The sequence below is a fragment of the Medicago truncatula genome, chromosome 1 (assembly GCF_003473485.1).
Source record: "Medicago truncatula cultivar Jemalong A17 chromosome 1, MtrunA17r5.0-ANR, whole genome shotgun sequence".
In the NCBI taxonomy this organism is placed as follows: domain Eukaryota; kingdom Viridiplantae; phylum Streptophyta; class Magnoliopsida; order Fabales; family Fabaceae; genus Medicago; species Medicago truncatula.
In genome coordinates, this window is record NC_053042.1 from 36,108,503 (window position 1) to 36,121,393 (window position 12,891).

At 34.0% G+C, this 12,891-nt stretch overlaps 3 protein-coding genes across 5 annotated transcripts; 1 reads left to right on the plus strand and 2 right to left on the minus strand.

The window, feature by feature from the left end:
- Positions 1-362: 362 nt before the first annotated feature.
- LOC11425067 (protein WHAT'S THIS FACTOR 1 homolog, chloroplastic) lies at positions 363-3,326 on the minus strand. Its single transcript, XM_003590630.4, has 3 exons — positions 3,112-3,326; positions 1,522-2,791; positions 363-927 (listed from the first exon to the last, which is right to left on the minus strand). The coding sequence occupies exon 2, from the start codon at positions 2,781-2,783 to the stop codon at positions 1,602-1,604; it is 1,182 nt and encodes a 393-aa protein (XP_003590678.1). The 5' UTR covers positions 2,784-2,791; positions 3,112-3,326; the 3' UTR covers positions 363-927; positions 1,522-1,601.
- A 1,812-nt stretch (positions 3,327-5,138) lies between these two features.
- Positions 5,139-10,435, plus strand: LOC11432781 (uncharacterized). 3 transcript variants are annotated; one of them, XM_003590631.4, is made up of 10 exons: positions 5,139-5,260; positions 5,562-5,629; positions 6,545-6,707; positions 6,808-7,008; positions 7,105-7,877; positions 8,122-8,295; positions 8,410-8,526; positions 8,730-8,909; positions 9,421-9,467; positions 9,866-10,407. In XM_003590631.4, exons 2-10 carry the CDS (start codon positions 5,582-5,584, stop codon positions 10,182-10,184), a joined length of 2,022 nt encoding a protein of 673 aa, XP_003590679.1. In that variant the 5' UTR covers positions 5,139-5,260; positions 5,562-5,581; the 3' UTR covers positions 10,185-10,407. The 3 variants fall into 3 exon arrangements, with proteins under 3 accessions (XP_003590679.1, XP_039684251.1, XP_024636061.1); XM_039828317.1 differs by having other exon boundaries at positions 5,171-5,257; positions 5,560-5,629; XM_024780293.2 differs by having other exon boundaries at positions 5,173-5,401; positions 9,866-10,435.
- Positions 10,436-11,148: 713 nt separating this feature from the next.
- On the minus strand, positions 11,149-11,706 carry LOC112420596 (uncharacterized). Its single transcript, XM_024780294.2, has one exon. It carries the CDS (start codon positions 11,601-11,603, stop codon positions 11,454-11,456), a length of 150 nt encoding a protein of 49 aa, XP_024636062.1. The 5' UTR covers positions 11,604-11,706; the 3' UTR covers positions 11,149-11,453.
- Positions 11,707-12,891: the final 1,185 nt, after the last annotated feature.

The window sequence follows — 12,891 nt, forward strand, 5'->3', positions numbered from 1 at the left end:
GCTTGCATTTCTCATTCATTTTGTGTGATGACTTTCTACTTGTAGTAGGTAAGCACAAACTATTCTAGATGAGGGTTCAAGCCACCAACATTGTTCCTGAACAACTCTTTTAACAATGTTGAGAAGTGCGGCAAAGGATGTATCAGATTAGTGTAAATGGATAACATGTTAATTTTACATGGGAGGAAATCAACTGGAGGACATTTCAAGCAAAAGATCCATACATCAGAAGGTATAGAGTGGTGAGAGAGAGAGAGAGAAACACAAATATCCAATGAAAACAGACAAACTTAGGAACCTTCAAAAAACATGTCTTTATTTCTACTGCTCACATCCTCCCAAGTTCATGCTAAGTAACCACATAAAACAAAGTTTTTATGATACAAAATTTTATGTTGAATCTACATAGCTTTCACACTGTCTGTCAAAGTACAGAGTGCTTCAACTTTCCAATAACTTCAACAAGATCGACCAAAGGACATGCAAAAAGATTTCTAACTTTATTCTACTGTAAAATACAATTAATAGTACATAACAGCTCATTATAATAAAAATAAAAATGTAGATATTTAGAACATTCAAACAGCAGTAAGATGCTAGATCAGATAGGAACACCGGTTTTCTTAAATTAACATTCATGGTGTCAAGAAAAATTTAAGCTATTTACACCTTTGATCAACTTGTTTCCAGTGTTTCAAAAAGCAAATACATTATTACTGCTCATTTGGATGGAGAGCCTGGTCATCATCCAACAATGCAGCTCATTTGCAAATGTGTACGCGTTTCTTTCGCTTTGAATTATCAGAAGAAATCCAGCATTAGATTCCACCAACAGAAATTCTGCGATATCTTACTTGAACTTCAATACATGATTGGTTTGATACCAAACGGATTATTCGGATTTTGGAGCACCATGTCCTTAAATTCCTAAATTCCAAAGCACAATGAGTTAGACAAATACACATTTAAGCCCATTCACAACCTCCTACCTTGATATACCCTAATATGTCTGTAAGTTTTTCATGCATTTATTTCACAGGTTGACAAAGTGCATATTAATACAGTACAATTCATGCTACAGGCAATTTTATGGTAGAAGGGTGGCCTTGTTACCAATCATCTTCCCGACAATTTCAAGTAATAATCTTAAAATTGAAATTATAATATTTCAAGGAATGTGGTGCAAATGAAATTTCAAAAACAGGTTTACCATTAATACAATTCTGTAATTTCAAAAACAGGTTGACCATTAATATCCCTGCAAGTAAAAGGGGGTATAATTTAAACAACAATCCTCCTCTACCAAGAGTATAATAGTACACACATGAAATTGGTCTCAACAACATAAGTTTGGGCAAACAAACTTCGATCTCTAGATATAATATAGCTAAGCCAAGAATATATTACTGAAGCATTTTTCAGTAACAGGGTACGAAGAGGTGACCATTCAATTTTTTGTAAAACAATTCATGCACCTAAAGATTAACAGTCATAATAAAAAGCAAGGAGAAATGTACTCACAAACAATGATCAAGCTTTTTTCTCCTGAGAAATTTCCAGATTGAAAACTTTTCACATATCTAATAGCCGATTTTATATTGTTATTCAGCAACTCTTGTGGCTACAAGTTCCATATCTTGCTTAATTTTCTCTTGTTTCAACTTCAATTGTTCTGCTCTTAGCCGCCAACCCTCCTTCAGCAGCTCAGCAAATCTATCTTTTATCTGAAGCAGTGGATCAATGTCAATCAACTTATCCCCATCATATGCTTCTCTCAACATTGCAGTTTCAATCCCACCTTTCAACGACATATAGAATATACCCGAATGCCTTGTAAAAGCACTTGAAAATGCATTTGAAAACCTATATTCATCGCAAAACTTTCCAAGAATCGGCACCGGAACCCTCTTATACAACGAAAGAGAAAGCAATTCATGGAACACCCCAACAGACCTCTTCTCCATCTCTCTAGAAGCTTGCTCCAAATGAGAAACATCCTCATAAGGCGAAACATAATCAAGTTCCATCCAATCCCTAATCCACTCCCTCATCTCCTTCTTCAACACAAAACCTGGAGGAAGCTTTACATTGAAACTGGGCCTAACCCTAATCCCAGTAGCCCTACTTTCCTCTTCAGCCCTTCTCTCAATAACAGATTTTGCAAACTCAGGGTTCCAATTAACCAATTCAAGAAAAGATTTTCCCTCCCCAGGTAAACCAGTTAACCTAAAATATTCCGGATACCTTGGCACCAAATCAACTAAAAAATCATTAGGGAAACCAAATTCCCTCTTCACATGAAGCAATTTATCAGCACTAACAATTTTATCCTTTGACATCATCAACAATTTACACAACTTTGAAACAATTAACGGCTCATTCTCCTTATAAATCCGTTTCTCTTCCTGCAGAAACTGAAGGAGATGATCGCTGACACGGAGAAATTTCACAGGTTCGGTTTTGGGTTTTATACGATCATAGTATACATCGAATAAAAAAGGATTTTGATTCAAAAAGGTATCAATTTTAACCTTGAGACGCATCCTTTGGCGGCGTTTCTCAAGATAACGTAGAGGGATGACTTGACCTGGTTCATTGAGAACTTCTTTAACGACGCGGGCACATTGCTTGAAGCGTTTATCTTGTTCTATAGCTTGGTCAAGTGATTGGTCCTTGCGCCATACTACTTTGAGACTGGATATAAGTCTTGTGTGAACGTGAATGTTGAGATTGTTGTTGAGGTAGTAGCAGAAGAAAGTTTGAATTTTTGTCTTGGAGAACATGTCTTGAGCTAGAGGAAAGAATTACGTTAGTCGTATAACATTGTCATTTTTGACTAATACATAAGTCGTACAATAACAGCACTTAGCCACTACATAAACACAAAAACATAGCACATTACATTTTGCTTATATACCATAGTCACTGAGTGTTGTGACATTTCAACAAATACCTTGTTTGCAAAATTCAAGCTTATACAAAGAGAGTAACTGAATATACCCAACAAAACCAAATGATACAATGTCAAGAAAAACAATCGGTTGCACATAAAAAAAGTATTGACCAAGCAAAACCTTAAATTTAAATTTAACCAATTCAAAATGAACTTACTGTTCCTCGAGGGAGAATCACACACACACACACACACAGTGGAGAGAGGAGACGAGAGTCGCGGCAGAAACTAAAGGAGACGACGGCACGGCGGAACAGAGATGCGCGAAATGGATTGCAGTGCCTTTTTTAATGTCTCGCTCACAACCGGGACCAAAAACAACGTCTTCACCAAGTGTAAGACCGAAATCAAACAAAATAAACTTGCAACTACCTAAATCAAAAAAGTGTATAAAAAAAGTTTTATTCTTTTAACATAACTCATTTAAAAAAAAGTTTTTAATATTTGTATATACTCATTTATACTTTAAAATCCGCGAGTTATCGTTGGAGCTGTAAAAATGGACTATCCAATTCGTTTAAAATTGACTTTAAGGAACTTCGACTTTATCGAGCCATGTCAAAAAATGCTATTAAAATATGAAATATGTTCTTGACCGACTAGAAATCAATGCAACGCTGACACGTGGATCAACCGTCCATCGGACCAAGGCGCATTGCCTAGAGGAATACGCTAACAATTGTACACCCTGCCTTACTCGAGCATGCCCGTACATCAGACACCCTACATGTGTCCCTCCAACGGCCTCAGAGCGTAACACTTTACAGAGACAGTTATTCACACACGCCTATATAAAAGTGACTTAACTTCACCGCTAAGGTAATATTCACTTTTTCCACACTTTTCACACATTCCATCTATTTCCCATACTGATTTGAGTGTTAAAGTGTTAATGTGTTTGCAGACACTTTTTATCCCACCGTTAAAACTCGTCGCCGCGTACCGAAGCACATTATGCCACTGTTGTCACCATCAGTTCCAATGCAAATTTATTATTTTAAACTTCTTAATATGTGCAAATTTGCACATAATAGAAAAATTGTGAATATTTTGAAGGAATTCAAATGTTTTAAGGTGAATTCCATTGTTTGGATAATTAATTTGAAGAATTTTCAAAATGATTGGAATTTTGAAGTATTTTGTTCTAGTTAAATATAGAGAATTTCAAATGACACCTAAAAGCTATGAATTTCAAATTTCTTCATTGTTATAATTTTTCAAATTTAACATTTTGATCCTCAACTTTTCCAAAATTTTCAAAATGACCTCAATAAATTTCCAAGAAATTGCAAATTAACCCTAAAATTTTTAAAAAATTATAATTTGACCTCAATTTTTTTAAATTTACAAATTGACCCGTAATTTAAATTTTCAAACTTGCCTAAAAAAAATTAAAATTTGCCAAAAAATAATGACCAATGAATTTCTTCCATCAAAATAAAATTATTGAGAAATGAAAGTAATTTAATTGAATCATTTAAATTACTTAAAATTCTAAAAAATTTCAAATTTCCAAATTATCTCGTCCAAACACATCTAAAATATTTATATGTCTCGAAAATTGCTAAGGGTGTGTTTGTTTCAAGTTATAATTGTTGATTCCCGAAAATAAAATGATAGAAATGTATATGCTACTAAAATTTAATCCTTGGTATAAAATGTTTATGGGAATAGAAAAAATTTCCCAAGGAAAAGGGTGGGAATAAAGTTCCCATGGAGATGGGAATAAATTCATAAATAGTTTACCTATTATAATCCCTATTTTTATGGTTCCTAGGAATATTATAAAGCTAACCAAACATATTTTTCCTAAATTTCTTGGAATAAAATTCTCATCTTTATATTCCAAGGAATGTTATTCCTAAAAATAAATTTGATAAACTTGAAACAAACACACCTAAGATGACCACGAAAATAATTTTTTTTTGCGGTGGTCGAGGTTTGAAACTCAACCTCACATGTTTTATGCATTGTGTCCTAACCGAACTGAAGGAGGACCTTCGAAAACAATTTAACATTGTAAAAAAATTTCACGAAGACAACAAATTCAAGTCCTATTTTTATTTATTTTTTGTCGTGTTAATGTGTGAACTCAGAATTCCTATAATGACGTGAAATTTGGGCCATGCATTATCTTATATTCCAAAAACACCCTCGATTCATATAGATATTGACAATATTATCCAATAACTTAGCGAGGTCCCTCTTTCTCTCTCCATATCGTTAGTATTATTTCCAGACTCATAGGGAAACAGCGTAACAATAACAATAATTTCGCGTGCAACAATTACAATTACACACACTAAGGTCAAGCCCACACACTCTTTCACTAATCTTTTCGCATTCTAATCCCTATTTCACGTTATATAATCATATTCATTCTTGTTCCTATTTCAATCACTTTTCCATTCTTATTCCCAATTCTCATAATTCAATAATTCATTTTAGGTACGATTTTAATTTCTTTCTTTTTCTTCTTCTTTTTTTCTTTTTTTTTGCATGTTGTAACTCACAGGGTTTTTTCAAATTTATCGTAATCATATCCATCGCTTTTAATAATCATGCATATTCGACGTTAGGGTTTAATCGATTTCTATTTTGTTTGCAGATACGTGAAACCGTGTGATCATGGGTTTCAATTCTGTCTATAGATCTTTGCTCGATATTTTTCCACAGGTATACATACCTATTGAGTTATGATTGTAGATTATTCTTTTATTGATTTTATTTTAATTATTATATTATTATACCTTTTTGATGCTCTGTGATCAAGTTTTTTCAATTTGTTTTCTGGTTCTGAATTTGTTAACTTGAATTGGGTTTTCTAATTTCAAATTAATCAAATAAAATCAGGTTTATAAATTTAACTTTCTAGTTAAGGATTACGTGCACAGCGTTGCTACTTTCAAATCCAAGTTCCTTATGTTTTTAGTCCCATGTAGTTATAGCGTTTTCAAAATTTGTTGCTTATAGTCTTTATTGGGCCACCTGCCGCGCTTTCAAATAAAATTGGTTTTTGAATTTGCAAGGATGAATCTAAACATAAATACTTACTTGTAGAGATTCAAACCAAAAACACTGTAATTGTAGGATCAAAAATCATATTTTGATCTAAATTCTGTTATAACTATTACTTTCTTATTGAGGGATGGTTATATCAATCATGGATTATTAGTTGCTATATATGACATTTGAGATTGTCGAATTTTCAAGGAACTTAATTGTAAATTGATCTGCTTTTGGGAAAATAACTATAGTTAATATACTGGAGTCATTAGGTGATGATCAAATGGCTCATATTCAGAGTTTGTGTTTTGAACTTCAATTACTGAGATTAGAATGTGAACTATTCAAGGATTTTGTTCCACTGACTCTAGTCATTGTATTATTTTCTGACTGTAACAAATTTTGGTTTGTAGCTGATGTATGAATACTAATTTGATGCTAATATTTAACCACAAATAAGTCTTCAGAAATACATTCTATTGCTTCAATACAAATATATTAAGGAGATATTACACCAGGAATGTGGCTGGCCTGTTACTGATATATGCTTCTTGCTGATGCCTGTTTCTTTCTTTGTCTGTACAGGTTGATTCGAGGTTGTTGAGGGCAGTGGCTATTGAACACTCAAAGGATGCTGATATGGCCGCCGAAGTTGTTCTTATGGAAATCATCCCAGCAATTTCCAAAAAATTACTTCCAGCATCCCCTTCACGGGATACAAATCCTAGAGTCATAGTGAACCTGGAAGGTGCGTCTACTTTTACGACATGCATTTCCATACCATTCTCTAAATAGCTTGCTTTGAAATGGTTTACTAATATATTTCTGATGACATATTGAACATTTAGATGAAAGTGAAAGTGAAGATGAAGGGGAGATATTGGCTCGTCATAAGCTTGTTAAAAGTATGGATGTTGGTTCTTCTTCTTCTTCACATTATGTACATCAAGAAATCGTCAAATCTGCCAGCTCTTCTTCTGGACCAGATCTGAATGTTACAGTAACTTCTCCACAAGTTAAAAGCCCTGTAGCATTTATAAACCTTGAAGGTTTGTTCGCTTTCTCTATACATTCAATTCCATCTATACCTTGCTTGCTTTGAAATGGTGTAGTGATATATTTCTAATGACACATTGAATCTTCAGATGAAAGTGAGGATGAAGGGAAAAGGTTGGTGCAGTATCAACCTGTTGAAGATACTGATGTTGGGTCTTCATCATCATTGGCATCATCATATTCTAGACCTGTACAGATCATCAAAGCCGCAGATTCTTCTTGTGGACTGGATCTGAATGTAGCTCTTAATGACTCTACACTTTCAAATGCCAGTGAGCTAAATGATGAAACCAGTCAATTTTTTGGGGTAAATAATGATGGTAACTTAACTAGAGATATCTCTAGTGAAATTGCCCAGGAAACATCAAATGGATTTTGGCACGAAACTAGTGAATATTTTGATCAGGGACGACTTGTGGATGTCATCGTTGAAAATTTGGCATCTTCAGGTGTATATCACGTGTTGGAGACGGAACAGATAAATGTTACAGAGGAGGCTGCCTCCATGACTAACAATGGCAATGGAACTGTGAACAATCTGAATGAAGAGTGGGTAGATTTTGTTCCTACAGCTGAAGATTATGATGCCACTATCTGCAATACAAGTCACGGATTGGAAAAATCTGAAACTATCTTGATCGAGTTAGGAGACTCTGAAGTTCAAACAGTGTCTCAAGTTCAGGGGCTTCCACTAAATGCTCAAGATCTTCAGACAGAGTTGAATACTAATCATTCCACCATTGTTGGCGAAAATAGTCATGCTGTAGATGAGATTGATGAGAATACGACACTTAGCAAATATAATCCAGCATGCAGTATTGATATGCTTGAGGAGACCATTGATGAAGCAAAAACAAATAAGGTCTTGTCAGTCCTATTTTCTTATATTTGGATGCTATGAATACAATATTTACTAGCCTTACTGATATTTGATAGAACTTGTGAAATTGCCACTGTAGCCATTGTTACTATATTGAATAATTGAATAGTAACTTGTCATCTTTTGGTACTATAAAATAAAATGTTGTAACTGCACTCAAGTCATTGAAATATGATATGATCTTAACCTCTGACATCTTATGCTTTATTATTCTACATTTATGCAGAAAACCTTGTTTTCATCAATGGAATCTCTTATCAACTTGATGAGAGAGGTGGAACATCAGGAGAAACTTGCAGAGCAGGCCAATATAGCAGCGACCACCGGAGGGTTTGATATTCTGGATAGGGTAGAAGAGTATCAAGCCATGTTGGTGCACGCTAAAGAAGCAAATGACATGGTTGGGATTGAAATAAATAACTGAAATTATATATGTCAAAGCTTTTAAATACTTGATGATGGTTTTTTTGACGTGATGAACAAAAAGAATTTAACCTAAACTTTTTATTTGCAGCATGCTGGGGAAATTTATGGAGAAAAGGCAATTCTGGCGACTGAGCTGAAGGAACTTCAATCACGTCTGTCCAGCTTGTCTGGTGAAAGGGATGAGTCTCTTGCAATTCTTGATGAGGTGCTCAACTTGTTTTTGTTGAAATTATTTTCATCATATTTTTCTGTATATTTTTTTTCATTTCAAAATAAATATCCCCAGCATCTTTCCGGCTAACTGAGATTATTCAGATTGGAGTCATTGTAGGCCAATTGATTTAAGTTTAATAACACTGTTTATCGAATGAACATCCTGTCTGACATTTAATATTCTCTTGCTTGCAGATGCGCCAAAGTCTTGAATCTCGATTAGCTGCAGCAGACATGTTGAGGAAAGCGGCGGAGCTTGAAAAGCTTGAAAAAGAGGAGTCGGCAAGGGCGGCACTTCTGGAACAAGAAGCCATGATGGAGAAGGTAGTACAGGAATCACGGAGACTACAGCAGGAAGCTGAAGAGAATTCAAAGGTTGCTAGTGTTCCCTTTGCTTCCAAACCATTTCATTATTTTTCTGTAAATATGGAAGAGTTTTTTTAATGTGTAAAGTAAGTTCATATTGGTCCTCTAATCTTTAGGGGTTGAGGTCCACTAATCTTTAGGGCTTGAGATCCTCTCCATTTCCCTTTTGGAGAGCGACACAATGAATATAATAATATTTTTAAAATAATTTTTAGTGGGTTAAGATCATGATACACTTGGCTTTGATTGGGAAGCAAGGGATGATAGCTCCCACCTTGCATGGGAGGTCTATTTTGCTCCATAAAGCTAAAATTCTCCTATAAGGCTAAAGTCATCCTATTTTGCTCCATAAAGTTAAATTCAGTCACTCCCTTTCCTCTCCTAACTCCCAATCAAAGCCTGTAGATTAGTTAACGATTGATGCACCATATTTACCCAGTTTAGAGTCAAGCTCAGCAGAGAAGCTTTTCCCCATTGTTTAATGATTTTTAATTTTAACGACTCCTTCTCTTCTCTACAGTTACGGGAGTTCCTGATGGATCGTGGGCAGGTTGTTGATACGTTGCAGTAAGTTGTTTCTCTGCTGTTTATTTTTAGTTGTATATATTTTTTTCTTCCTGATGTTGAACTATCAATACTTTGACTCTGCAACATTCTATTGGTTTCATTTCATATTATTGTGTGAATACTTGCGACCTTTTTAGTGTAATTTTGATTATGGTCTTGAAGTTACGTCTCTCATTGCTAATTTTCCCTATTTGTTCATTTTGTTGTACTGGAAGCCATTTGATTTACTGTTTCCCTAGAAATCCTGTTTCAATATATAACTTGAACGTGATTCTTATATTTTCTCTCAGACTTGAACACACTTGCACATTGTATTGTCATGAATTAATAGTATCTTTTGCAGTAGATGTCTTTATAATTCCTAATTTATTATACCTACTTTTTGTTTAACTTTGCAGAGGAGAAATTTCTGTTATCTGTCAGGATATTAGACTTCTGAAAGAGAAATTTGATGCAAATCTTCCTTTGAGTAAATCATTCACAGCAAGTCAGACAAGTTGCATCTTAGCTTCTTCAGGTTCATCCCACAAAACTGTGGCATCTAATGTGGGTTCTGAGCATAGTGATTCTTCCGAAGTACTCAAGATCACCCAGGCAGCCCCAATTGTTTTCAATGGTGGGGAAGAGGAGAGGTCCGAAGAAGAACACAATGCTCTTATTGATGATGGGTGGGATATTTTTGACAAAGATGCAGAACTGGACTGTGGAGTTTTCTAACTTTTTGTTCTCTCCAAGAGAAGGAAAAATATTTCCTACTGCTGTTTATACCTCAAAATAAACTTCACAATTCCTTTGGATGTTATTAACTGCTTTTATATTTCAGTATAAAACGGTATTAGATGGTATGTAATAGCGACACGAGATCTAGAACAACTTATTATCCGTTCAGTTTTGGTTGACTGGTTATTATTTCCAAGTTTTGTACAAAAATTGCTTAATAGGGAGTCGTTTTGGGATTTTGTTTATAATTTTTATGTGTTGGTTTTTGCCTTTTTGTTATATATTTATCTTGATTTTCATTTAATTTCTGGCGTGCTAAAGTTCCTCTACTTACCCCCTTAACCAAGAATTCCCCCCTATTGTTGCCTTCAAGTCCATGCTTTAACTATCCTAAATTCTGAAATCCGAAGCTATAAACATATAGTAGGGGAATAGAAACTATAATTGGTTTGGGTTTGAATTTATCTGTAAATGTAAAATCTAACAAGTCAAATACTTACCTGACCAAGCTATTGGCATCATGTCATTATTTTAGTCCGAAAGTAGAGGGTGGAGCATATGTTAATAATAATCTTATGTGCGTCAGGTTGTTCCACTGCCGGCTAATGCATGTGATCATTCGCGTAGGAGTATTTGTTTTTGCTTCATACTTTTTACTACTTTGTTTTCGAGAAGTCATTGGGTGAAAATTTGAAATATACTAAATCTTGGATAAAAGAAAGTGTGGTAGCATATTGACTAGAGACACAACACCCCATTCTGGTTGCTGCTCACAATAATAATGGGTAGTTGATTTAGGCATTAATTTACTATTTCAGGTAGTAACTTCTACTAATATAAGGATCAAAGAGGCATAGCCAACTATCTGATTAAGTCAATAATCTTCGGAGGAATATTGCAGGATTGTAATATTTTACTCCAAAGTCTAAATTCAATCAACAAAATTGAAAATAAGCCAGAGTTCTTGAAGAAATTCAACTTAAATTTCTATTATCATTATATTTATCTATACATGGTAGAGTACTAGATTGTAATTTACAGTTTTAGCAGAAAGTCCTGCTTCATCTAGGTCCTCCTTTACTTACCCTACTACCCAATAACAAAAACTACATCACTTTTGAGTGTTAATAATTTCACACCCCAAAGTTCCCATGGAAGAGTATACAATTGCAAACAATACAAGTCTCAAATATTCATCTCCTCTTTCAAATATAATGTTAGTTAGAACCTCAAATTCTTGTTGAAGCTCTTGAATACTTACTACTTTTAATCGTTCCAGCATAATAGTAAAACAGTGCATCTCCATATTATGTAAAGCCTTGCCCTCTGCTGCCTAACTTGCTTTGAACTGTACCGTCCTAATGATCGAACCTTTGAAGAACCTTTCATTGAAAATACACTAGCAGTAGCAGCCATTGATTCTCTTTATACTTTAAACTTTGTTATGTGAACAAGTTATTCAAGATATATAGTAAAGGAAGGTGTATATATTTGATGTTTGAATACTCTACAAGTGACTAATTAACCACATATATATATATAGTTGAAGAGGTGATGTGTGTGGAGATATGAAAGAAAAAATTTTGTGGTGGAGATATGACATGGAATGGGGTCCCATATGGTTGTAGAAATTAAACAAGACATGTATGACGCACTATCCACCTATGCCAAACTAAATTGAGATGGACTACACATCCACTACTAGACTCATCTCATCTATATGTTCCCTATTTGTTTTTTTTATCCATTCTTAGATATAGGAAGGACTATTAAACAAATTATTTATTTGAAAATTTAGCACAATGAAAAGTAGGGTTTGTTTTTTGGTGGTGGTGGAAGAACCTCGAACGTTGCATATATTATGTATTGTTCCTATCAACTGAGGTAAGCTCACAAGGATGAAAAATAAGGTGGTGTATTTGTTGATGCATAACCTTTTGATTTTGTGGGATGGATGACTCTGCATCTACTTAGCAAACAATGCATGCGTTCTATTTTGTTTTATTTAATTTAGCTTGTTAAATCATAACATAATAACATCAAAGAAGATGGACCATCTATAGTCTGTATTGTAGTGTATAAAAAATAAAATAAAATGAACAACCAAACGTGTTGATTTTTTTGTATTTGTATGTTGGTTGCTAATAAAGACATATTTCTAAAGACAGTTATACCAGACACATTTTCTTATGCCTATTTAATTACAGATAGATCCAATAAAATATTAAACAAGACGGTGGATAAGGTATTTTTATTTTTGATGTCACTATGACTAAATAAATATCAAGTATAATTTTTCTCACAAGAGGCATGTATCATATCATATGGCAAATTAAACAAATAGTGTATGCACAAAACGACACTGATACTGGAATTTCTTTTGTATCTGTACACCACCACCTCCAGTAATGAGCCTGTATAATATTGAGATTAGACTACTTAAAAAAATAATTTTATTATCTTAATTACTTTTTTAAGGGATTATTATCATTACTTATTTTATGTATTAGGTAGATCACTAACAATTATTAATTACTTTTTATTTTTATAGATTGACGAAATGATAAAGACATCATAAACTCACACACACAAAGTGGAGGTGTCGGGGTTCAAACCTCAGTCATAATGTAATCGACCTAACAATTTCATCATTTTTGTTAGTTTAGCAAATACTTATAAAACAATTATGAATTACTTATTTTTT

Coding starts and splice junctions, on each gene's coding strand:
- LOC11425067 (XM_003590630.4), bottom strand. CDS start 2,783: ATGTTCTCCAAGACAAAAATTCAAACTTTCTTCTGCTACTACCTCAAC.
- LOC112420596 (XM_024780294.2), bottom strand. CDS start 11,603: ATGGCTGCTACTGCTAGTGTATTTTCAATGAAAGGTTCTTCAAAGGTT.
- LOC11432781 (XM_003590631.4), top strand. CDS start 5,582: ATGGGTTTCAATTCTGTCTATAGATCTTTGCTCGATATTTTTCCACAG. Junction 6,708..6,807: donor AGTCATAGTGAACCTGGAAG/GTGCGTCTACTT, acceptor TTGAACATTTAG/ATGAAAGTGAAAGTGAAGAT. Junction 7,009..7,104: donor AGCATTTATAAACCTTGAAG/GTTTGTTCGCTT, acceptor TTGAATCTTCAG/ATGAAAGTGAGGATGAAGGG.